We start from the raw sequence: 22,515 nt of genomic DNA on the forward strand, positions 1-22,515 counted from the left end.
ATCACTGCATTAAAATTTCAAAACAACATTCCTATTATTGATAAGCAATATCTTTTAAACTACCTCGTTTCGGCCCCTTGATGGCGTAGTGACACTAATCATTAAACAAACTTCTGGTACAATGTATGTGGATTGTAACGTTGTTGTATAGCCTACTTTAATCAAAGCGACACAAGGTGTGGAAATGACATTGCTGGGAAGCCGTTCTTAGAAGAACTGCTTCGCGTCCATTGCAATTTTCATTCAATCATGATGCATGCAACAGCATCAAGTGAAAGAATTCGTTTAGAAGCGAAAGCGTGAGTGATTTCTTCTTTTAATGAGCGGCTGCCCAGCTCTGCCTATGGATAGTGCATACTTATACATTCATAAAAATCATCATAGTAAAATTCAGCAACTAAAGGCAATAAAAAGTTTGGGTAGGCGATCAGCGGAATGCTACAGGTTGGTCTTATTTTCTCGTAAACCCATTGAAGATAAAATACGCAATCCGTTAAATACATTGGCAAAAAAGTGCCGATTTGACTACCTTTAAACACTCAAAAAGCTTATATACATCTGAGTTTTGTTAAATTAGTACAATATAATTAGTACTCAGTCTCGAATCAAGGGCTTCACAATCAAAAAATCAGTTTCATGAAGATTTCTATTTGTTTATCCTATTCCACGCGCAGTTTAGTATTCGCCCGGCTAGCTCAGTCGGTAGAGCGTTGGACTCTTAATCCAACGGTCGTGGGTTCGAGCCCCACGTTGGGCGTACTTTTAACTAACGCATCCACATAACGCTACTGACTTATTCTACTTCCCCAATAGCATGATGCTGATTGCAGGATTTCAACCGTGGTATGCAGTTTTCCTCATCAGGTATCATTAGTGGTTTTGAAAAAACATTTTTTCAGACGTTTATCATCAAACCTTGGCACCCAAAGTTAACAATTACACGACATAGAAAAACCGGTAGTTAATCATGTCTCTGTGGCGCAATCGGTTAGCGCGTTCGGCTGTTAACCGAAAGGTTGGTGGTTCAAGCCCACCCAGGGACGCTTTTTCGTAAAGCTACAAGTGAATGTACATAATTAATTAATCAGAGTTTCACTAAGTAACACAATCTTACGAAGGTATTTACTTTCTTAAACTAAAAACCTCACTGCGGTAAAGCCCCTCTATTTGTATTTGAAATTATAACAAAAGTGAATGCTATTAATTAAATTATTTGACCTACGTCTTATTATCTAAATCAGGTATGTCCAACCTTTTATTATAGTGGGCCGCATCGTCACTTGAAATAATTCAATGGGCCGCAGAAACTATTAATTTTCAAGAAAAATTGATGAAATTAACTACTTTAACAATATCAGTCATCAAAGTATTCGGAGTGAAAATGACTAGCGGGCCGCACAAAAATCTCAGGCGGGCCGCAGGTTGGACATCCCTGATCTAAATAATTAGACAAATTGAAGCACAACATGGCAATGCAACGCAATATACACAGAACGAGGACTTTAAATTAGGACACACACAAAAAAAACATTTAAATTGTTCTGCTTTCCTCTTTTGTACACGTATTTTCATTTGTATAAAATTAGCTTGCATAATAAAACCTGTCTATCGTTGTCTTGTCCGTATGAAACCAAACAGCTTGGATTAAAGATGAGTAGACTAAATGACAAATGATTTATGCGGACGGAAATAACCACTGAGCGTTATAAAAAGATGGAATGCACGTAGCCTAGTACAGAAAACCTTAACGGTTTGGCGCAGTTTTGTAACCGCTCCAATCACGTTTTTTGATGAGTCGACTTTACTCGAGTCTAAGGTCCTAAATGACTGGACTAGACTCGAGTCTAAGTCCAAAATGACTCGAGTCACATTATGACGATTGTGACGCCAAAAAAGACAACTTTAGGTAACAAAAACGGATAATTTTCAAAAAAAAATTCAACTCTCTGTAAAAAGTATCAACCAAGCTAATTCGCAGGTAGTTATGACGTAATAGTAACCAATTTAATGAATCACCTAACGTGACCTCAAAATAGTTTTTATCTTATAGGCATTGACTTGACTTGACTCGAATTACAGTTTAGTTTAAACCGGCTCGAGTCACGAACTTAAAATAACTCGACTTGACTCGAGTCTCGAAAAATGGCTTGGTTACAACCCTAGTTTGGTCGATATTAAGCTGTAAGTTAACATATTATATAGACCTTAAAAACAAAGCGCCCCGGCAATATAAGGATTGATAGTCGCAAGGAAAAAGGCTGTAAATCCAGTTCGGATCGTGACTATTACAAACCAGTCTTCCAAGTGTCTGGTTTAAAATTCCTAGCAGGGGAATTGTTTACATTTTATTACGCATGTATGCATTTATATAATGACACTAGGCTATGTGACGTCACTATTGCGATAATGCTGTTTCAGTGATCTGAGCTTATTAATTTTCTAATTTACAGTAAGTCGGAACAGGACAGTATACTACCCAATGTGGGCGCCATGGAGCATAATTTAAAGCGCCACAGTCGGAGGGCATGTAATGTTTGTGTTTGTGGTTTGTGAGTGGTTTGAGCACTGGCCTTGCAATGATGCAGCTCGTGCTCGATATCCAGTGGCGGCGCCTTTATAATTCCCTTTCGGCTGTATAGTCATTAAACGACGCTTTCTCGCTTTCTTTCGCTTTCTTCTTTCATCTTGACTCTGCTACCAGTCTTTTTATAACTGCGCTTGTTTTGTGATGCGTCGATATCGGCGAGCATAAATATGCTTAATGTGACAATACAGTACTTGCTAGTAAGGATCGCATTGTAACAATGGCATCGGTCTACTAATTAGTTTGTCGGATTGTCTACCGTGGTACCTCGACTTTCATTTCGGCTTTAGGCAGACTGCATACCATTGATGAAGGATCGTCGTTTTACATCATCAAACAACTGAAAATTAAGAAGATAATCGACGATGAAACGGCCCATCTCTTATCTTATGCGATTGCGTTGAGCTGCCAAGTTCGTCTGGAAGTTTATATTAAAAAAAAACAGTCATCACGATTATATTGGCGAAGAGCAGCTTTATGATTCCTGGGATAACACAGTCTTTAAAAATCTGGTCGAACTTACCGGGGAAAGAAGCTCTGTTGACTACTTTTTAATTGCGGGCAAACTCCAGCAAGCGCTCCAAGGTGAAAAAAATTTGCTAGATTTCCAATTTAACATTCTTTTGAATACAGTTGACAAATTTAAAATGCTGAATCTGCTTAATCTATACGGCCGCGTCATCGGTGACTGGAAGAGTTATTTAAAAGAAGACGAAAAAACCACATCATTTGAAGACGAATCTTGGATTAAGCATTGCGTGGGGTACGCTTATTACTACAAAGGTCAGTACAAGGAATCACTCAGAATGTGGGAGTGGATTGAGGAACGTTCAAATTGTTCACTGTTGGAAGCAGAAGTGTTGAAATACAAACCACGATGTTTATATAATTTGGATCGCTTTGAGGAGGCGCTTGTGTTGATCGAAAGAGTCAAACCAAAAATCGAAACCTTGGGCTTATCTGAAAGTGAGAAGCATAAAATTCAGAGTGCTTGGGCCTACACCAGTGCGGGCTGCAAACGAAACCTCGCATTATATCACGACGAAATCGACAAATATAGACAATGTTTGGAATACCTAGACCACGTGGATCAAATCCATTGCCCGATGAAGGAAGTGCAAAAAGCAATTTGCTATTATGATATCGGATTGTGTTTCTTTAATCTTGGTGATGATGACGCAGCAATAGAGGAAGTAGAGCAATCTCTTAGACTTTGTGAACAGCATGCTGTCCCTGTGAAGAACAGGTGTGCTTGTTATAAGTTACTAGGTTTGTGTAACTTTGACAAAGCTGAATATCGTAAATCTGAGGAATATTTTCAAACGGAACTTGCTTTGAGAATTCAATTTGTCGCAAGCGAGAAACAAGATTTTGATGAAGATATCATAGAAGCTAGAACCAGCATTCAGCTTTGCCAAGAAAAGCAAAAATGAACAGGAATGAGCAATTTCAAACAAATGAATAATTATTTGATGGTGTTCAAGATTAACATGTTACTGTAGAAACAAATTGAAACATCTTTGGTCAATTAGCAACGATTACATTTTGGACGATTTTCAACGCCGTTTATGCTGAAGATTTCATTTAACTGATCAGTGATTACTAATTTACAAATTCACTTCAACCGTGTCTAAGTTTCAATTTAATATCAATCTGTGGTGTTCTTAATAGCATTTGTATGTTTTTTTGAAATTTTCTTATCAAGCAGTTAACTTTCCTGCATTTTAACTTATCTTCGCACTTCAGCTGTCTCCTGATTGCTTATGGTAAGTTATTATTTCAAAACAAAATGTGGCGTATTTTTTTTTTGATAACTAATCTTTGTTGCAAGTTGAGTTGACGTCATATTGCGAGTTGAGTTGACGTCATATTACGAGTTGAGTTGACGTCATAACATGGATAGTAGTGACCACATCAGTTTTCCGCTTTAAGGCTTTTGATTTATTTTTAGTAGGCATTAAATTATATCGTATTATTTATCATTGTGATGTCATAATTTGTGTTGTGATTTAAATTTGGACTTGGTTTTATTGGTAGTTGCAATCGTAAGAAACTTTTTCAAAGCGAGCCAAGTCTAGTGGTTTAGTGGAAATTGTTTTAAAAACGCTTAAACTTGTAAACTGCTTTTGCTTTTAATCAGACTCGTTTTATATGTTCCAGCTGCGTCTCATCTTATGCAATCTTACGCAATTTTTACTGCGCTGTACATTTGTGTATTGCATTAAAACTACAGTATCCCATTATTAAGTTGGTTATATTTCGTGTGTTGACTTGTAATAAAAGTGATGTCAAGGGTCAAAGTTGTTTTTAAAATTTATTACAGTCGGACAATTTTACATTTGGCTGCTAATTTTGGTTTCTGACTTAGTGGGACCGGAAATATTTTCCTGAATCTACGGAGGGGCTGTTAAAAACAAGGAGGGGCTGGTTAAAAACGGAGGGGCCAGAAACAATCACCATAAAACAGGATAAAAGAAAAATATGCATAAAGTATATACGGTCATGGATCATTGCGTCACGCTTACTACGCTTTGCAAAACTTAAACCGGAAGTAATTAAACGTTTTGAACGAAACAAAGTCACCAAATATTCAGATTGCCAGGTTTGCTGGGAAAGTAAAATGTCTGATGATGAATGATGAATTGTTTGACGTTTTGCGGCAAATCTGAGGTAGTGTGACGAAATACATCATGTTATTAAACCTGAGACGAATTCGACGAATTCCCGTAAATTTATAATTATAAGAAACGTTACAGCTGCAACAACAATGCTGTGAAGATTGTATAGAAAACAATCAACAACTTAAGTAGACTAACTTTAAGCATTATAATCCTAATCCAATTGTCGTCATTGTCAATTGCGCTTTTCAGCAGTTTTACTGAGGCAACTTGGAAGGAAGTATAGGCTAAAGAAAAGAAATCGAAGAAAGTCTATGAAAATTTCGAAAGCATTCAAAAAAGTGCTAAGGTATGATGACGTTCGTCCAAAGACCGAGCTAGTTTCTGTGACGTCACATGCAGACAAAGAGACCAGCTTGAACTATTGACCTTCCAGAAAGGTGAAAAAGACAAGGACAATGAAGATTGGTACGAAGACAATGATTGATAAGACAATGGAAGTCCCTTAACCAGTTTCGATCATTGATTGCATACACAAGGTTGCAATTTAGTTGACTACCCCACACCCCATCTAACGGATGTGTTGTCGTACAGCAGGTACAGGTACAGGTTACATTATGCGTTGCTTTAAATTGGTTACTACGACGTCATAACTGTCTACAAATTAGTCTATTTTTACACAGAAATTATTTTTTAAATCATACGGTTTTATTGCCTAACGTTGTCTTTTTGGCGTCACAACCGTTTAATGTGATTCGATTCAGGTCGAGTCGTTTAGGGCTTTTGACTCAGCCAAGTCAATGACTCTAGTCATTTCAACACTATGGTGGTCATACTATACTCTTATAGCTGGAGTTGCAGTACTTTGTTTGGAAGTTTATGAAAAGGTTTTGTGATTTGTGTTGGTGTAAGGACGAAGAGATAGTACAAGCGTGTTATCTGCGTATGTCATAACACCTTACCGACAGAGACTTATTGCTTGAGTAATTATCTTACTCATCGGTCGTCAGTCATTGCACAAATCTTCACATTTGCATTTAAACACTATGCTGTACATCTTGGCTTTGCTACCAGTCTCTTTATAACTGCGCTTGTTTTGTGATGCGTCGTTATCGGCGAGCATAAATATGCTTACAGTGACAATGCTTGCTAGTAAGGATCGCATTGTAACAATGGCATCGGCTAGAGCCGTGTTACTTTCTGCAACGTAGTTTATTGTTCCTAATATTACCTTTTGGGCAGGACCAGGGCTTTGCGGTACTGCATCATTGCATGTGATGGGCAGTCAGCAGTTGCTTGCCGTGCACACGATGTGACAAAGCTGAAGCATCGAAAAACAAGTTTCAAGTTCATGTTTTGGACAATTTTTTATTCATAACAATTGGTTAAATAAATTGCAGGTAACCAAAATTGCGCAACGTCATACACGTTAGGCATTAATCATCATAATCACTCCCAGCTTTTAAAATGCTTGTAATGCATTTAGAGTGTTACGAATTTAGAAGTGCTCTTGTTGGAAATACCTCTGTAATGCAAAGTGTTTTTAGATTATTGGAGGTTACAAAGGAGATATTAATGTGATGTTTCACAAAATATCTCCTTTGTAACCACAAACAATAGTAAGTATGAAATGCTATTACGCGATCTTTGGATTTTTTGTTGCGTAAGGTAACATATCACCCGTTGCATAAAACGTTCTTTGTAATCAATTAAACGAATTTTAACCACGCAGAAAATTTCATATTGTTTATACACAAAAATCTTTGCATAGACAAGTGAATAAGATTTCTTTTGGCTAACTGCAAGACGTTGCAATCTTAGTTACAACTTACAAGCCTATATGTAAATTTTGACTGATACGACGGAGATTTCCGGCGTGATGACGAAGAAGTAAATATTGTTACGTCACTGGCGAAAATATCAGTTTTGGTCTTTCTGGCGTGGTACATTTTTCATTCACTTGACCTGAAATGAAGCTTATGCTTTTTTACCAGAACCGTTGTTTCAATAAAACTGTTTCTTCGCACTTACGCGATAATTTGTCTTTGCCAGATACTTGTTGGCTTAATATAGATACGATGAGGTTTTTCCTTCGCCATGACTACGAACAGAAATGTTCGCAAAAATGATGAAGAAAAATCTTCTTGGTGTTCTATGCTCTCTTCAAGTGAATATAGTTGACAAACGTTTGCACAAACATAGTGGTTTGTCAAAAAAAAAAAAAAAGCGATTATGACATAACCTCAATAAGCTTTTTTAAATTGTCCGACCATTCGCAGAACTTTCGGAGAATTAGTTTTCGAAAGGTGAAAGGTGAAAGGTGAAAGGTGAAAGGTGAAAGGTGAAAGTTTGTAAAACTGGCATTTAGGTTTTTGCACACACAGCAGTGTATTTCTCAACAGTTTCATCATCATCACTGTGAATCATCCAAAGCCTGACGGAGAAGTGATGATTTGAGAGTTTCGAATGAATCACGAAGAAATTCAGATACCTGCAACCTGACATCATATTTAATATAAGCCTACGCCAAAGTCTGTATACATTTAGTACATATCTATCTGTATACATTTAGGCTAACCAACATGGAGTAAAATGATTTTTAGATTAGTATATTTCTGATGGACAGAGAGTGTAGTGAATTCAACGACATTATAAATCGCAGGGCGATTTTTGTGAATAAATTTGACAATTGCAAATAAGCCGCAGTTTCGAATATTTTCGTTTGTGCAAAGAGCATTGAATAGTTAGTAATACTTCCCAGAATGGTTAATGTGTCTGCAAATCACTCAACGATAAATACAACAACAAAAATTCACTCTTTGGCAACTGCATATGTGATTTGTTAAGCTATCGGTTGGCGGTGTACAATAAATGACACATAAATTGCAAGTGCTATAAAAATGAGATGCTGTAGCGAGCAATTTATGAAATGTCGTTCATTGTAATTTTCGGTAAGAATACGAAAACAGAAACAAGTGGCATGCGGCGAGTTTGAGATGCCTGATCTAGATCATATCGATGGGTAATTTTTGAATTGTGCTGTAATAAAGAAATTAAATTGATCTAATATGTTCACAAATTGCCATAAGAAACACACGCATGCAAAGACTGCATGTGCATGGAGGAACAGAAAATACCAACAATTCATAAAATGCAAGCTTCCCAGTTTCCATACAGATAGGGTCACAAGACCAGTATTGCATAATTTCCTGCGCGTAATTTAAAAATGTTATATTTATCAAAATATGTATTAACCTTTTTCTTTTCACACTCACCTGAATATTAGAAACGTTGGGTTCCTCACAAACCATAGTTGAGTGTACAGAAAGCTAACAAGTAACGTTCTTTAAATGATCAAGGCTAAACTTACTGAACTCATTGTCACTCTCTAAGTCTAATGTACTTGCTATTATTACGTTATTACGCTAAGACGTCTATAGATTACCTTTGGTTAGGTTGGACGAGCAACTTTTCGGGAAACTAGGTTGGAATCATATTGAAAGAGATAAATTTTAACAGAATACAGTATTTATAAATAGATGTCGTTCCCAAAAGTACTCTCAGATTTTTCAAGAATCACTTCTTGAACTACTTTAGTTGTGGTTATGGACAGGGCTTCTCAAACTGTGGGTCGCGACCCCGTTTGTGGTCGCAAAATGCAATTTTGGGGTCGTGAAAACAATTTTAATTTTTATAAATTGAAATGCTTTTTTGTCAATTTTTTGTTCGCTTTACTGTTTCCATTATGATATTCTTTTGTTACTGTAGGCTACAGTTACTGTTGCTTCGGTGGATTGCGTGCACTTGTATGATTTTGCCAGAGACAAAAATGCCACTTGAGATTTGTAATTTGACGTTTATTGTTTTTACATCATTAACGTGTAGGCTACCCCTCAAGGGGTCGCATATAAATATCCTTTCTAAAATCGCGTCGTAGAACCAAAAAGTTTGAGAAGCCCTGATTATGAAGACCGTTCACCAGTCCAGTCCAGACCAGCGTATGCAGTCTGTTATTGTAACTATTAATTATTAAATTAAACAGTTATGTAGTCCTGTACGCTGTAAATTAAAACTACAGTATCCCATTATTAAGTTGGTTACATTTCGCGTGTTGACTTGTAATAAAAGTGATGACAAGGGTCAAAGTTGTTTTCCAAATTTATTACAGTCGGACAATTTTACATTTGGTTGCTAACTCTGCTTTCTGACTTAGTGGGACCGGAAAGATTTTCCTGAATTTACCGAGGGGCTGGTTAAAAACAAGGAGGGGCTGATTAAAAACGCAGGGGCCGGAAACAATCACCATAAAACAGGATAAAAGAAAAATATGCATAAAGTATATACGGTCATGGATCATTGCGTCACACTTACTACGCTTTGCAAAACTTAAACCGGAAGTAATTAAACGATTTGAACGAAACAAAGTCACCGAATATTCAGATTGCCAGGTTTGCTGGGAAAGTAAAATGTCCGATGATGAATGATGAAATGTTTGAGGTTTCGCGGCCAATCTGAGGTCGTGTGATATCATGTTATTAAACCTGAGACGCTTTGACGGTTCCCGTAAATTTATAATTATAAGAAACGTTACAACTGCAACAAAAATGCTGTGAAGATTGTATAGAAAACAATCAACAACTTAAGTAGACTAACTTTAAGCATTATAATCCTAATTAAATTGTCGTCATTGTCAACTACGCTTTTCAGCAGTTTCACTGAGGCAACTTGGAAGGAAGTATAGGCTAGAGAAGAGAAATCGAAGAAAGTCTATGAAAATTTCGAAAGCATTCAGAAAAGTGCTAAAGTATGATGACGTTCGTCCAAAAACCGAGCTAGTTTCTGTGACGTCACATGCAGACAAAGAGACCAGCTTGAACTATTGACCTTCCAGAAAGGTGAAAAAGACAAGGACAATGAAGATTGGTACGAAGACAATGATTGATAAGACAATGGAAGTCCCTTAACCAGTTTCGATCATTGATTGCATATACAACATTGCAATTTAGTTGACTACCCCACACCCCATCTAGCGGATGTGTTGTCGTACAGCGACGCAATCGCATCCGGGGTATAAGCTCCTTAAATAAATCTATGTATGTACTCTAATCCGCTAGATAGTGATAGTGGTCACAGTGAAAGCAAGTTGGTAACAGATTTTATTTTGTGGCAAAATTTACTTGAGAAAACACATGCATTTAACAGTTTGGTTGAGTAGCTAAGACAACGTTATTAATATTGGCAAGAAATACGATATTATAATTTCCATTGAAAATCATGCACCCTTTTTTGTAACCCTTGGATAAACAGGATAAAAAAGGATAAATTTTAAATTTTTATATGTATATTTGAGTGCTGAAACCGGTAAAAAACTTTAATAATATATATATAATATGCATGAAATATACTGTAGTTTCGTCTACTATACAGTAATTGAACTGCTGCTTAAAACCTTTATAACCATGCAATTTCTTTGTGTTATGTTCACACAAACACATCAAACAGAAGAAAGAATTTTTTGAAGTTTTATAATTATCTACATGAGACAGAAAAAATTGCCTAATTATATGAGTTTCAGCAAAACAAAGTATTTTACATAACGTTGAAATATGCATCACAATAATGGTATTTTGTTTGAAAAGCTCGATATAACGTGCAAATTTAAGAGCTATTTATAGCTGTATCTTTATCAAACAGAGAACGCTTCAATTGTCTTGCGCTAACGAAGCCACAGCATAATACATGAACGATGCTTACAAAACAAATAAATAAATAAATTAGACACATAAAGAAATGGATATAAACATGAATATTAACGTATGCTGCGGAACATTGCATACAAAAACGTTGAGAAAGTTATGTATTAAATAGAAAAAGCGAAAAGTACAGCGGTTAAAAGCTTCAAAAAGCGGTCTCCATAGCAATCGGCAGACAAATTTACACGTTTAGGCTTTCAACTTCAGTGAGAACAATGCCGAAAGACGCACTGGAATCGGTTTTGCCGCCAAATTTCGCTTGTATCTGCTTGGTTGTTCTGCCTTTCGTATCAGGAATGCAAATGACCATGTAAACCAGGAAGAAGACGGTGAAACCGAGCCAAATAACCATCGAGTAAGGACCTAACGCCTCCTGTAATTCAAAACGACGTAAAACGTGTGATCCACGAACTGTCGTAGCTCACAAGCTTATGAACTTAAAAGTTTCTGAACGAAAGAGTGACGTCACAAACGGTAAGTTTTCACCTGTAAGTAAGGTGGGACAAAGCTGACTATCCACGATGTGGTCCACATGACCGCGTTGCCGTATGAGAAGCAGGTGGCTCGAGTAGGCTCAATGGTGAGTTCGCCTAACAGCGCAAAAGTTGATATGTGGGTGCCACCGGACCACCTGCAGCAACAAAAAATCCACGTAACCAAGCGAATAAAGTGTATGGTTATGAATAAAGTGGTTCCAGGTCGTTTCAAACCGTTTACCGACAACCGGATAAAGTAACTCGGAAATCTACTCTTTAGTTCATATGAATCATTTCTATCTCGTAAGCAATTTTTTAGTCGATTTGTTCTGTTAATTATATTAACTTACGCAACCATGAAAATTCCGATTGCCAAAACTGACACGAATGACCACGGATTTGCTCCATCCTGTGCGCTAGCTATAAGAGAAGTGGTCTCAGCGGTAAAAGTAGAATGGGTCACAGAAGCAAAGGCGCTGCCATTGGTCAAAAGTTGTTCGTCAGCGGTGGTATGCAAAGGTGACAAAACGGCGGAGTTCTGTTTATAAACCATCGCTTGGCTCACAGTGAACAGGGTGAGGGAAACGATGAAGCCGATGCTTCCTGCTATTGTAACTTTAAGTCCACCGAACCGGTCGACAAATTTAGCCTGTTAAAATAGCGATACGTTAACACAGTTAATAAACGCTTCGTCAATTAGGTAACAAACAGTAACTTATATCCGTATAAAGAAACCATTTGCGTTGATCACCTTACCCCAATTAAGGCCATAACGAATTGCAAAGCAAAAACTCCAATTGTTGCAAAAGTGACATTGTCTGCTGAAATTCCGGCTTCCTTAAATATGAGGTCCGAGTAAAAAAGAATATTGTTCACTCCGCATAGCATCAAATTGGCGTACAAGGCAAAAACGGCAATAAGCTGATTTCTGAGGAGAAGAGCGTTATATAGTTAAAGCCTCGTCGAAAACAAGGTAACTACCTTTGTTGTAATACTTCCGTGAATGCATTGTTGCTATCGATTACCTGTATTGCTTGTTCTTTAATATCTTCACAATTCCATACACTTTTCCGGAATCACCAATTTCATTTTCAATCTCTTCCACTTCCTGTTTGGCAACACTCTAAAATAAAAGACGTTCCACTATAAGATTGCACAGTTTGAATTTTATCCCTCCCGTATTTGGCATCTATTTAGCATATTTAGCTTCCATTTAGCATGTATTTAGCATTTAGCATCTTTTTTCAAAAAAATGTTTCTCTCATTCTGTAAGCTACATACTTCGTCTTCATTCTTCCTAAGTTCCGTCAAAACATCCAACGCTTCTTCTTTCCTTCCGTGCCGTAACAAATAATAGGGAGTCTCAGGGATGTTAATGCTGGCTATTAGATAGATGAAAGAGGGAAGTACCCCTAACCCAATGAGAACTGGCCACAATGTTAAGGAGCCAAGAACCTATAACAGCGGAAGATGAGTTAAAATATTTTCATTTCGTGTTATTCAAAATGAGGCTCGTTTTTGTTTAAATTACTGCTGTTTATTTCACTTAAGTAATAACCACAATCTTACAATGTACTTGCGTACGTTTTTATCGTACGTTATCATCATAATTAATAACCCATACGATTCATTGGTCAACACCGATCAGCATTTAGTTTGACGGTGACGTATCGTACACGTCGACCGCAGTGTAATTTTCAGCGGTTGCTTCGTAATCAGATCGACTTTGCGCAGTTTCAGTTTAACCACTGCGGTCGTATCTTTTTTACTTTTAGCTGAACTGTTACGAATGCGCTTTGCCATTGTACACACGTGCTTGGTAGACCGTGCAATTGCTTTAATGTTTATTTAATAAAGTTTAATCGATTTTAATGTTTTAAATGCTGTTGACGTTTAATGAAAATTGATCTTAAAGCAACGGTTGACAGCATTACAAATTCAAGGACGGAACATTCTGTGCCAAAACATAAACCGTAATCACCTTTGGGTGTGCAAGTATGGCAGCAATCAAAAACCCGAAACTTATCGAGACACCGATAGTGCTCTCCCAAAATCCTCGCTTACGACGAGCACTTAATTCAGCTACGAGCATAGGGGCTAAATCTGCAAAAGAATAGATGACGTTAAAAGACGCCCCTCTTTGGGTCTGAACATAACATTATAACACGTTGATTCATAAAAAAAACTCAAATAATCTGGGCCGTAACTGAGTTACTTACTAAATGTTATTCCACATGGAATTCCGGCTATCAAACGGCCGGCGATGAAAGCTTCGTAAGATTGCGTGACGCCGCCAATTAACGATGAAACCACAATGGCTATTAGATTGATGACGTGGGCAATTTGATTCAGTCTCTTGCTAGAGACAAAGTTGAGAAGAAATTTGGTCGTTGTTCCACCAACGAAGGCACCAATCACAATTGATGAAACAGACATAGTCAGCAAACCTAACCACGTCGAATCAGACATCGCTTCTCCATAACGACTCTGTGAAAAAAGAATAACCGATATTTTGTTGGCATAGATATCTTATATGAATGCGATAAATTTTCAACTTACTTGTTCGACATAAAACAAGTGCAAGATTGTACATTTCAGTGCCATCGCGGACTTTTATTTCGTTTTTATTTTTGTTTGGCCGTTTGACATATTAGTTGAGGCATATTTTAAAGATTTAGATTTTTTGTAGAGTAATTTTGTAATATTTGTAATTGAAATTGAAATGTAATTAATAATAGCAACTGAATAATAATTTTGTGTTCGCTTAGTCGCTCGCTGACCCACATTGCCTTAAATGTCAAAGCTGTTTTTGTAATCGTTTCCAAAGGCGACGCAGTTGTGGCTTTCTTGCGTCACTTAAAGCGATAATATAAGTCAAGCAAAGATCTGGTATTCATCGACCTTTGAAACATCTCAACCAAGGACATGTCCCTTAAAGCTAGTTATCAGTTATGTCATCATATTGCGTAATAACAAGGTTTACGTAACAGGAATTCAGAGAGTAAATAAACAGGAAGTTGACCTGCAACTTTTCTAAGACGGTAAAACGTGATTACCGTTGCGTGCATTTTAGATTGGACTATGAAATCACGTACACGAGCGATGAGCTTAGAAACCGCAGCAGCAGTTGTTACCCCTAAAAATGCATAGACTTTTGTGATTAAACTTGTTTTTACTCGTAATTTATAAAAAATACGTACAGTATACACGCGTTGCAATGGATATGTATTTTATACGTGCAAAAATGTATCACCTATAAAACGGTGTTAAAAAATATTAAACGTTTGTCGCACATTTTCGGAAGTGTGCCGTTTCAGCAATGTGTCATTAAAAAGTCTTGCAAATTTTTGACAAAATTAAGCCACTTGTTCAATTGTATAAGTAACGGCATAAAGCAAAAAGAAATATCTTACCATATAGGTTTCATTGTACATAATCTTCAGGGCAGGTATAATGGGGTTCACCAGTGTGAAATGGTACCCCACAAGAAAGGGTAGCATTGTTGATGTCATGAGAAGACATAGAAATCCGAAATTTGAGTTTTCCTGCATGTAGCAAAATAAACTGGTTATGTTGGAAGAATGGGAATAATTAACCTTTGCACAGAAAATTTGTTCTCCGAAATTATTAACAGTACATCAAAGAACGACTTACGGGTTGAAACTTAAGCCCATTTTGGTGTTGTTGCTTTTTCTTTATGAATGATATTCTTTCTTTCTCCGGTGCTTTGTAAATACGAGTTTCAGACATATTTGAATGTGTTTTACTGCTACTTGGAATAATACACTTTATCGCTTGCTACAAGAATAAGCCGTTATCATTATTAAAGAAACTATAACTGTCTTGTTATTAACCAAAGTTTAATCTATAAAAAATCCTTTCTTAAACGTAAAGCCTTTATTTCGAAGAATTTTCAAATCGCATCTATTTTTCATGTCCACGTTGGTATTATATTAAGGTTTATTCGGTGATTTCCCTACGATTACGGTTCTTCTCGAAGTTATCGAGAGAAGGCACGTGACAAGTTGCTGCTAGCCGATTTACCGAAGAGAGTTTACCAAAAATTTCAAAGTTCGTGATATTAATGTGAAAGTGAAATGTTTCTACATAAACGTTTGAAATCATTTCACAAAGGAACAAACTAGTTTAGGGATATAATTCGTTAACATTAAATCGTAAAATTATCCTTTTTTTTCATTAACAATTTTTATACAACACATGGTCGTCACTTAAACTACACAATGCAATTATTAAGATAGAATAACCAGAAAAATGCAATAATGTACATTGTTGTTGGTAGTTGCTGCTCTCACAGACCAAAAGCCACATAAACACGCGTCACAGAGAAATAAATTATACGACCTACCAAAGGTTATTATTTTGTTTGTTACAGCGGGTTCAAAGTAGGCTTAAGGGCAATAAACAATAAAATTTTGTTATTTTGATCTTTCATATAAGGATGTGCGTCGGCTTGACATCGTATTACGCTGACGATAATTTTAGCTCGACTGGTACCGGACGTTCCCTCACGTACTCAGGGTGCTAATCAATATATGTCCTGTTCGCTTATCGGTAAACAGCTTGTGGACGTGACGGCGGTGGCGTTGAATTTTTTACCGGCAAATTTATAAGAAATGTTTATGTGTGGCTGTCAATGTCACCATTAACGTTTATCCACGATTTTTCTTATGTTCTGTGGAAATTCCAAGTTAGAAAAAAACCAACGATCTTAAATTAGCATTAAAGTAGATTATACTGTATTGCGGAAACGCCGGTTGGCGCATCTTGTAAGACATGCTTGACATAATGAACACAGCTTCCGCTTAGCAAGCCTAACATGTATATTACTAGGAGACTTTGCCTAAAACATGTCTTAGTTTACACATAATAATATTAAGAACTACTTGTTGCTTTGTATTAAACGCAGTGAAGTTAACGTAAACAAAGCTGCTTATCTAGTATACAGCTTGAATTCTACTGATGTTTATTATATAACGAATAGCGACAAATACATGCAAAAGTATAGCACGTTGAAGATGAGCTAGCACGTCGCATTTGAGCCACGATGCTGTAGCGCATGTGAGCAACGTGAGTCACACTTGGTCGGGATTCTTTTATGACGCAATTTCATGTCAGGAAAAGTGGAAAAACTTGAATTAAAATGGAACGAGTCAACGTCCTTTCTTGAAAACATGACGTCATAGTCCCTTTCTCATCGCCACAGAGCGCGAGAGAACGAGAGAGGGAAACCGAAAAAGGAAAGCAGACTGAACGTGATAAGTGACGTCATTAATGCTACGTGATGTTTGTGCTGTCGTGGAAAAAAACGGAAAAAACGTTGGCTACTCTCGAAATCGGTACACTACGGCACAGTCACTATATGTCAGCTGAAAACTTTCCGCATTATAATAATAATAACGGTTTTTCCACGTTTAAGGTTTGGAATTTAATGTGAATATGTAAATTTTTCTTCAAAATGAATCATTGTGATTATTTTTATGAAAATATAATCGTTAACACGTTCATGGTGTTGCTTTGTTATTACAGAAAAATATATGAACATTATGTTTCCTTATGAACAGATTGATGCAAGTTATTGTCATATTTCTCGCTACCAGAAAGAACCACGTGGTTTTGTGATTCTATGGTGGTGACGAAAGAAGCACAAGACAATCAGTATTGAAATTAATGAAAACACCGGTAAACCGCAGCACATGATATGGTGCTTGGTGGGAAATATTAAAGCCAATTAGCCAGGATTCGAATGTCGCTGCAATTTGTTAATAAAATACTTTTGTGAAGGTCGCTTAAAAGCGAAGTAGACTTTAAAATATTGTCATCGGAATCGACAGGTAAAACATCGATGAAGATAATACCTTCAGACCATAGCCAATTAGATTCATACGGTACCATCTCTTTTGCTGTTTGCTGATTCTAGATGCTAAAATAGTGATAAAATTGATGAAAGTTTTAAAACTGCTTGAGGATGTGTGACTGGTACCGTAGCTATATATGACCTATATTTGCCTATGCTCAACACACGCAAGACTATGTACTGATGAGAGAACATGTCATCATCAAAAGTTTGTTTTCTGGCCCTGGGGTAAAGGTGTAAGCCTTCGACCAGTTGCGAAACTTCTAAATCAGTTGAACGAAATTTAAAACTGTTGCGAAATCTTAAAACTGTTGCGAAATCTTAAAACCGGTTGCAAAAAACTTTAAAGTGATTGCGCAATTTTTAAATCGATTGCAAAGCCTTACCAGTGCTTATAGGTGATTGCTCAAGTTTTCAAAAGGTTTCTCAATCTATAAACAAAGTCCAATTTTTTTAATTAGCTGCGTAAGCTTTAAATAGTTGGGGTCGGTTTTAGGCCAATGTGGAAGACGGGTCCCAGGCTTTTTGGGGGCTCCGTACTGCTAAGCACCAAAATAAAAATAGCTACTGTATTTAGCTTCTATTTTGCACAAATTTCACGGTTATTTATCAATTTTGTCGTAGAAAGGGAAATATTTTGATGGATGCTCGAAAGAAAGGATGATGGAGCTGGAGTCCCCCCCATCAGTTTTACATTGGAACTCCCGTTGGTTGCTATAAGGTCGGCTTTGATAGTTGTTAAATGTTTATATCAGCAGCTTTCTTTCTGTTTCGGTTGCAATTCAGCACAGTAGCTTAAAGTTATGGTAATGTCATTGAAAAGAATCTTTTCCGTAAAAATCTATCGTTTTATGATGACATGATAATTGTAGGAGTCTTGTTGGATCTGTTGTTAGATATAGCTTTTCACGCACCACGCAGAAAGCGAAAATAACATTTTTTTCTTCTAAATATTGGACAAGAGTTTTAATTAGTATGCATGCTTGTGCAGTAGGTTCAAAATCAATTGAACAAACTTCGTCTTTTCCCTTCCGCCTTCTGAATGGTGCGTAAACGCCTCTCGTCCGGCTTAGCGCCTTTAACATGTCATTCAGAAGGCGAAAGAGAGATTGCCTTCTTCAGAATATTCTAAAAAGTTCCAGTGAAGTTACTCGAACGTAACCATTTTCTTTCTCGCCTTCTAAATGGTGAGCAAAAAGCTGAACCATAAATTCTAGCAATGCCAATAAAGACAAAAAGAATTAAATTTAAATTCTAACAAATTCAAATAATTTAAATTTTAACATTTTTAAGCAATCGAGACATAGCTTACCTATACATTTCAGCACTGATAACACGCTATGCTCTTATTGTAGTAACCGCCGAACAAAGATATGCGTTTTTCTCATCAGCTACCGCGATACATTTTGCAATATATTTACAGTATGAGCAGGTGCTGTATTATTACTTGAACCATGTACTATGTACTACTATGCATGTACTATGCTGTATTATTACAATTGCCATACGTCGGTTTGAGATCTTGTCTTGGTGTTTCAAGTCAGTTTTTGTATAATGCGAGATTTATTCCGTGCTGTTCCGCTTCTTATTAAAAACAACAACCTTATTTAATAAAAGTAGGGAACTCACTCGTCGCGGAAAATGCGATCTCCTCTACAAACCATGCAGCGCTAGAGAGCGTGGTAAACTTTGAGAAAATTTGCGTTTGTTTGTAGCGCCACCATTCGGCGACGGTTTTTGTTTTTGCGTTTAGTTCTACCTGTTGTATTTAAAAAAGCTGAGCACTCAGGAATCTAATTATAACCCACATTGTCGTTGATCGGAGTTGTAGAATAGCATGTTTTTCTCAACATGTTGAACTGAGTTGCTTCTGCAGAGTTGCAGAAGCAAATAATTGAAAACGATGAAAAAGTTGATAAATTAAACCACGGCCACAATTTCACCGCGCTTTATGCTGGGTATTTTGAATATTTAATTTTTTATTATGAAATCACTACGAAATCCGGTAATAGCAAACGAAACAGTTAACTATTTGTAAACTCATACTCCTAGAATTGGTCTGCTGAGTGCTTTTCGAGATTTGTCGACTTTACAGCGATTTCTTTCATCAGAAATATTGTTATTTCACAGTACACCTGAAGAAGCAAGCTTATGCTTGCGAAAGCTCGTGACGAAAAATAAAAAAGTTAACCTTAAGAGCGCCAAACTATATCCTGTTTCTTATTTTACATCAGAAATATTGTTTAATTTATAATTTCTCTGTTTTCAAAAAGAATTTCGGTCGTTTTTTTTTTAAAAAATGATGTTAGCTTTTGATTTCATGTTTTTTTTATTTATTAATTTATTGATGAATTTTACTTGGATTGTCTCTCAAACCAATTAATGTTTAAAAACAATCTATTTTTGCATGCTAATGTTTAAATATTTCATAAAAAGCCATATACAATTCTCATTGCAGGATTACCAACATTATATTAATGTACAATGACAATCAAAGAAGCATAATAATCCATCACACAATCGGGTCAGCAGATCATTTTTCCACCTTTATTATAAAACAATAAAATACTTTTATGTTATCTTCGATTCACAATAATTCATAAACCTGCATTTAGAAATATACAACGAAGACATTGCAGTAAGCAGCTGACCTCACTATTCAGGACATGTATCGCAGTTTCCCCAGCTTTGAGTTTCAGCATAGTTGGTAGATAAAGAGCACCAAAGTTGACCGTTGTTGTCAATTGTAGTACACTCGTTGTACCAAATTCCTTTGTAGATGAAAGGAAATACACATCTCGATCCGTTGGCAGTGCAGTCGAATTCTTGGTGGAAGTAAAAGCAAAATGTACGTTTTGTTTATTAACTTATTGTTGACAGTAATGACTTTCTACCCTTATTAATGTGTTTTTTTTTTTATATATTTCTCACTCTGTTGACAGGTAGCACAGTTTCCCCAACGTTTGTCATTTGGGTAATCGTCAGTCAAAGAGCACCAAGGTATCCAACCACTTTCTGCGTTGTTACGTGACGTACAGGTTTTGTAAACAACGTCATCATACGTAAATGGGAAGTGACAACGACTTGCTCCAACGGTACAACTCATGTCTTGGTTGCCTGGAAGTATTTCGAAACGTAAAAAGTTCAACTTATGTCGTTCATCAATGTGGATAGATAATTATAATTTTAGACTTGGTAATGTGTACTATTCCACAGTTTTACAGACAAGTAAGAAAGTTTTACAGATTTTACAGAAAGTTTTAAACCAAGTTTAACAGATACTAAGACAGTGTATTACCTGGGCAATCGGCGCATTCGCCCCAAGTTTGATATCTGTCATAGTCAGACGTCAGCGAGCACCACAACTGGCCTTTGTTGTCGATCGTAGTGCATTTGTTGTAAGAAATACCTTTGTAGATGAATGGAAATGTGCACCTCTTGCCTTCACCGGTGCATGCCATGTCTTCATATAAGAATTTTTATAAAATCATAAAAAAATCTTTTAGACAGCAGATAAATACTTTCTCATTCATTTATCGTTGGTTGTTGTTGTTCATTTATTTATCGTTGATCTACCTTTGCAAGTATCACAAATTCCCCATCGCTGATCATCATCATAATTCGCTGTCATTGAGCACCAGGGCTTCCCTTGGATTTCGTCACTGTCACGAGTTGTGCAGGCGGTGTAAGTTCGGCCGTTGTATGAAAAAGGAAAATAACAATGCTGACCTGCTTCGGTACAGCTCATATCTTGGTAACCTGTCAAAAAATAAAATAAAAATGAAAAAGAATGCTTGGTAATAGAATTGGGGATTTGTTAAAACTTACATATTTTAATTTATCATCTAAAAACTAATCTCATTTACATCATTTAAAATATGCAAAAATAGAAACTTTAAAATGTTTTATGGGCGTCAAAATGACACAGCATTATTCTATTTGCGAAATTAAATTAAATTATCAAAATTAGCAGTTAAAGCCCAAGCAATGTAATCGACTCCAGTACGATCTAGGTCTATTCTGTACACGTCAAGTGAAGTATATGCTAATTTCCTGGCAAAAATTAGTAACTTTTAAGGACATTTACACACTAATTTTTGTAAATCCACTCACCGACAAAGCCTGTTTTGACATAGCTGGTACAAATGATGAGAAACAACACAAATTTAAACACCATATTCATTAAATTTTGAAAATATACGGACCTGTAGGGTAATACATGTTTACCAGCAAAATAAATTGAAAAAGATGAATCTTTGCAAAACATAAAATTATCTTTTTGTTTTTGCATTGTAGGCAAGCGTTAACTACTGTATTGCAAAACTGTCGATTTCGTTGTTTCTCTAAACATTGCCATAATGAAGCACAAGCGATTTCGTCAGTTGGCAAAATACTTGCACAATTGGAAATAAACGTACGACTTTTAACAACTTACCCAGTGTGTTTCTAAAGAATACCCGCTGCTTATACGACCGTAGTTGAATGTTTACCAATAAAGTTAATCTTTGACTAAATTCTCTTTGAAGTTAATCTCAAGAACCTCTCCACCTTTCTGGCGTTGTACTGGCAGCTGCTATGTTATGCAACGCAACAGCAATTTTTCAATACCACTATTCCTTTTGGATTTTACATCAATTAATGCTTGGATTGCTTGCAACAATAGTAGAAAGAGCAATGGTGGACAGTCGGAACTTTTGAAGTACTGCCGGTACGGGTACTTGGCAAAAATATACAGGCGGTTCCGGTATTCGGTTATATTTCAAAAATATTTCCGTACTTTGCTGGTACTCGGTATCGGTACATTTTACACAACAGATCTCGTTGCAAGTGCTATTTTTGCTGATATTGTGACCCCGCTAAAGGTTACTTCAGGTCAAAAAAAAGTGAAAAATATATAAAACACACTCTTTGCAACTTTGTTAGACATTCGTAGATGAAAAAAAAGCGAAAAGCGCTAAAATTTGCATTGAGTTTTAATTAAAATGACGTTTTGAAAAAAATACTTCTCAAAACCTTGAAGTAATCATCTTAAGTTAAAAGTATCGAGTACCTGGACCAACTTATATTTCTTGGAAAAAAGTAATTCGTTACAGGATTCGGTCATCCGGTATATTTTTCCAAAAGTACCGACGGTACCGGTATTGAAAAAATAACGTGTTTCAGTAATTCGTACCGTAATAGTATATGGTAGCACCGCGGTACCGTCCAC

General features: G+C 36.5%; 2 protein-coding genes and 2 non-coding genes across 5 annotated transcripts; 2 read left to right on the top strand and 2 right to left on the bottom strand.

Moving 5' to 3' along the window:
• The first annotated feature begins 684 nt into the window (after positions 1 to 684).
• Trnak-cuu (transfer RNA lysine (anticodon CUU)) lies at positions 685 to 757 on the top strand. The gene has a single exon. It is a non-coding gene; the product is annotated as a tRNA-Lys (tRNA).
• A 212-nt stretch (positions 758 to 969) lies between these two features.
• On the top strand, positions 970 to 1,043 carry Trnan-guu (transfer RNA asparagine (anticodon GUU)). The gene has a single exon. It is a non-coding gene; the product is annotated as a tRNA-Asn (tRNA).
• A 9,298-nt stretch (positions 1,044 to 10,341) lies between these two features.
• LOC143465792 (solute carrier family 2, facilitated glucose transporter member 5-like) lies at positions 10,342 to 15,320 on the bottom strand. 2 transcript variants are annotated; one of them, XM_076964262.1, is made up of 10 exons: positions 15,086 to 15,320; positions 14,845 to 14,976; positions 13,651 to 13,918; positions 13,413 to 13,534; positions 12,713 to 12,886; positions 12,457 to 12,554; positions 12,188 to 12,359; positions 11,782 to 12,080; positions 11,442 to 11,586; positions 10,342 to 11,328 (listed from the first exon to the last, which is right to left on the bottom strand). In XM_076964262.1, exons 1-10 carry the CDS (start codon positions 15,179 to 15,181, stop codon positions 11,137 to 11,139), a joined length of 1,698 nt encoding a protein of 565 aa, XP_076820377.1. In that variant the 5' UTR covers positions 15,182 to 15,320; the 3' UTR covers positions 10,342 to 11,136. The 2 variants fall into 2 exon arrangements, with proteins under 2 accessions (XP_076820377.1, XP_076820378.1); XM_076964263.1 differs by lacking the exons at positions 14,845 to 14,976; positions 15,086 to 15,320 and adding an exon at positions 13,991 to 14,557.
• A 4,438-nt stretch (positions 15,321 to 19,758) lies between these two features.
• Positions 19,759 to 21,507, bottom strand: LOC143465968 (epididymal sperm-binding protein 1-like). Its single transcript, XM_076964524.1, has 6 exons — positions 21,420 to 21,507; positions 20,883 to 21,065; positions 20,605 to 20,769; positions 20,238 to 20,423; positions 19,958 to 20,131; positions 19,759 to 19,851 (listed from the first exon to the last, which is right to left on the bottom strand). The coding sequence occupies exons 1-5, from the start codon at positions 21,487 to 21,489 to the stop codon at positions 19,962 to 19,964; spliced, it is 774 nt and encodes a 257-aa protein (XP_076820639.1). The 5' UTR covers positions 21,490 to 21,507; the 3' UTR covers positions 19,759 to 19,851; positions 19,958 to 19,961.
• Between the last annotated feature and the right edge of the window lie 1,008 nt (positions 21,508 to 22,515).

The sequence above is a fragment of the Clavelina lepadiformis genome, chromosome 7, assembly GCF_947623445.1.
Source record: "Clavelina lepadiformis chromosome 7, kaClaLepa1.1, whole genome shotgun sequence".
Lineage (NCBI taxonomy): Eukaryota > Metazoa > Chordata > Ascidiacea > Aplousobranchia > Clavelinidae > Clavelina > Clavelina lepadiformis.

Bases quoted from the DNA above. Each gene is read 5' to 3' on its own strand.
- LOC143465792 (XM_076964262.1), bottom strand. From the start codon at position 15,181: ATGTCTGAAACTCGTATTTACAAAGCACCGGAGAAAGAAAGAATATCA. The intron at 12,081-12,187 runs GTAAGGTGATCA...CTATTTTAACAG, and splicing joins TCGTTATGGCCTTAATTGGG to GCTAAATTTGTCGACCGGTT. The intron at 11,329-11,441 runs GTGAAAACTTAC...TTTGAATTACAG, and splicing joins TTGTCCCACCTTACTTACAG to GAGGCGTTAGGTCCTTACTC.
- LOC143465968 (XM_076964524.1), bottom strand. From the start codon at position 21,489: ATGAATATGGTGTTTAAATTTGTGTTGTTTCTCATCATTTGTACCAGC. The intron at 21,066-21,419 runs GTGAGTGGATTT...ATTTTTTGACAG, and splicing joins TGTCAAAACAGGCTTTGTCG to GTTACCAAGATATGAGCTGT. The intron at 20,770-20,882 runs GTAGATCAACGA...TCTTATATGAAG, and splicing joins AATTTGTGATACTTGCAAAG to ACATGGCATGCACCGGTGAA.